At 35.6% G+C, this 2,500-nt stretch overlaps 1 protein-coding gene across 3 annotated transcripts in view; it reads left to right on the top strand.

Annotated features, from left to right (window-relative positions):
- LOC125046250 overlaps positions 1-2,500 on the top strand; it is a 14,732-nt gene that overhangs the window by 594 nt on the left and 11,638 nt on the right. For all 3 annotated transcript variants that reach the window (XM_047644027.1, XM_047644026.1, XM_047644025.1), the window contains exon 2: positions 2,314-2,433. In XM_047644027.1, the coding sequence (XP_047499983.1) occupies positions 2,328-2,433 (106 nt within the window). In that variant the 5' untranslated portion in view covers positions 2,314-2,327. The remainder of the gene's footprint in view (positions 1-2,313; positions 2,434-2,500) is intronic.

Genomic DNA, 2,500 nt, shown 5'->3' with positions numbered 1-2,500 from the left:
AGATCATTTTAAATAATCAATCAATCACCGCTCAGAGACGAAGTCCACAGCGCCCACACACGACCAGAGTTCTTAATGGCTGGTTTTCTACACGTTGGCACGAATTGCCAATAAAGGGTGGTTCAGGAGGGTCCCATCCAGTCTAGGGCATAAATGGAGAGGAGGAAAGATTGGGGTTTGCGGGATACCCTGGTTTTAGGACTCCAGAGAGAGAGAGAGTCACTACCGGTAACAAATACCATTATTATCATTATTATTATTATATTTTTAGTAAATTTTTTAGTTTCACACAACCTTTCTTCCTAGTAATTATTCCTCCTTTTAGTTATCTGTGCTTTAGTGTGCGTGAATCTTGTTATTTTCCATTGCAAATGATAGATATGAAAGCATTGTTAATGTTTATGAAGTGACTTCACCCCTCTGAGATTAGCCCAAGCCCTTATTACTAAAACCATTCTGGGGAAATCCAAGAATGGCTGAATGCTGCGGGCTTACTCTCCACGCGGATTTTGTGTTGTCCTATTTTCTTCAATTCTGATTTTATTTTTTGCATACGCACATTATGTAATGTAACAGTGTTTTTTTTCCTCTTTGATATTTATAGTGCTTCTATATTTTCCTGTAAATGTAAACCAAAGTATTAACTTGATTATCAACTTGCAAAGGTCTTACTATAGATGAAAAGTGTCTTATTATCATTATTATTCAGCCCATTACAAGCCAGTTTTAGTTTCACACAACCCTATGTTACAAGGTAAATACTGCCATAACAAAAGTGAAAAAAAGCATGCACTTGTACATGATATAATTGCACAAGTAAAGAGTAATGACAAAAATAAAGAAAATAGGTCATTACAAATACCATGTGAAGAGTAAGTCCATAGTGATTGGGTGTGGGTCTGGGGACAGAGCTCCTGATAGGGAAATACAGTGAGGGGCTAGGGGCAGAGCCACTGGGAGGAGGGCATGATGGATACCAAGGAAATTACAGCTGCCTTAGTGAGAAATTAGAAGCGAAGGAGATATGATAACTTAAGCTGTAGCATATACGATCTTTAAGTAAATGAGGCTGAAAAGAGCCTTTAGGGGACTGTACTCCTCAGAGAGGAAATGCATCCCTTTGGCAAGATTAAGAGCCAAACATGTGAAGTTTTGTTCATACAACAAAGAGCAGTCTTGACTGTGTGTTGCATGAATTTTTGCCACCTGGCATTTGGGGTCAGTGTTTTAAATATACTACTTGCATGACTTAGCTAGGGTCAATGTGTAGAAGACACCTTATCATTTCCCTCTGGCCTTCAGCCAATTACTACAGTCTCCTCACCTGTTAGTGCTCCATTAAAAGCCAGAAAATCTTGACATTATATTCTGGTAAATATAGACCTTATAAACTTGCAATTTACATCAATTAAAGAGCCAGTCTAAGCTTTATCTTGACAGAATATATGTGTTGGTGCAATGTTGTTCTTTGGCAGAGTGCATCGTGTCAAAGCTGTGGCAGTATGCTTCTAACAGATTGGACTTAGGATATAGGCCATCCCTCACAAATACAACTTGAATGCCACTGTGCCTTTTGACCATAAGCAGACATGCTTTCTTATCTTTTGAATATTGTATTTCTTCCAAGGAATGAAGGATTGTAAATTTGATAAAAATATTATAATCATGCAAAAGAAACTACGATGCATATGTCTGTAAAGTATTAGAATTATGACAAGGATTGGAAATTGCTCTGGAAATTGAGAGTCTGAAGATGAATAATGGGTGCTTAGCCATTGGGGAATGTGTTGAGCTGAGAACAGCTGCTCATAAGTAAATTAATTAATGAAACCTTATGACCTTTAAGCACTCTTACAATGCAGAGTACCTCTGCAAGCAGGAATACTGTCTCTTAGGAAATTTCAAAATCTTGTTCATAATTGAGCAGATGTACCAAAAAATATATCTTACATTTCATCTTGCATACAGTATTTTATTGTCAAACACATGAATATTTTTGTATACAGATTTGGGTTCTGCAATTTGGCATTAGGTAAAATTAGTTAAAAGATAACCCATTAACAGTTTGCTCTACTGATAAAGGCAAACTATTTGTTATACACATAATGTTCTATGTTATATTGTTATTTACGTCAAATAAGTAATGTGAATTTGTATATTTGAGCATATTCAATTACTTTCTGTGTGAAGTACAGTTTAAATTCTTCAAAAAAAAAAAAAAAAGACAGTCAGTCAGTCAGACAGACAAACAAACATTTATATAGATATACAGACATAACTCATTCACAAAAAAACAAAATATGATCTTTACAGAAAATTAGTCCAAGATGGGGTGGCTCAAGAAGGACATGATGAAAGAATTACTTAAAGGATTTCTAGGATACGCACCAACAGAGCAACAGATTGCAGGCTTCAATTCTATTGTGAAAATAGGTATGATATCTTGTTTTTTCCTTTTATTCCTTTTTGTGCTTGGAAATAGTAATGATACAACCTTAAT

The sequence above is a fragment of the Penaeus chinensis genome, chromosome 38 (assembly GCF_019202785.1).
Source record: "Penaeus chinensis breed Huanghai No. 1 chromosome 38, ASM1920278v2, whole genome shotgun sequence".
NCBI classification, from domain to species: domain Eukaryota; kingdom Metazoa; phylum Arthropoda; class Malacostraca; order Decapoda; family Penaeidae; genus Penaeus; species Penaeus chinensis.
The sequence above is the reverse complement of the archived record's forward strand: the minus strand, read 5'-3'. Positions and strand labels throughout refer to the sequence as shown.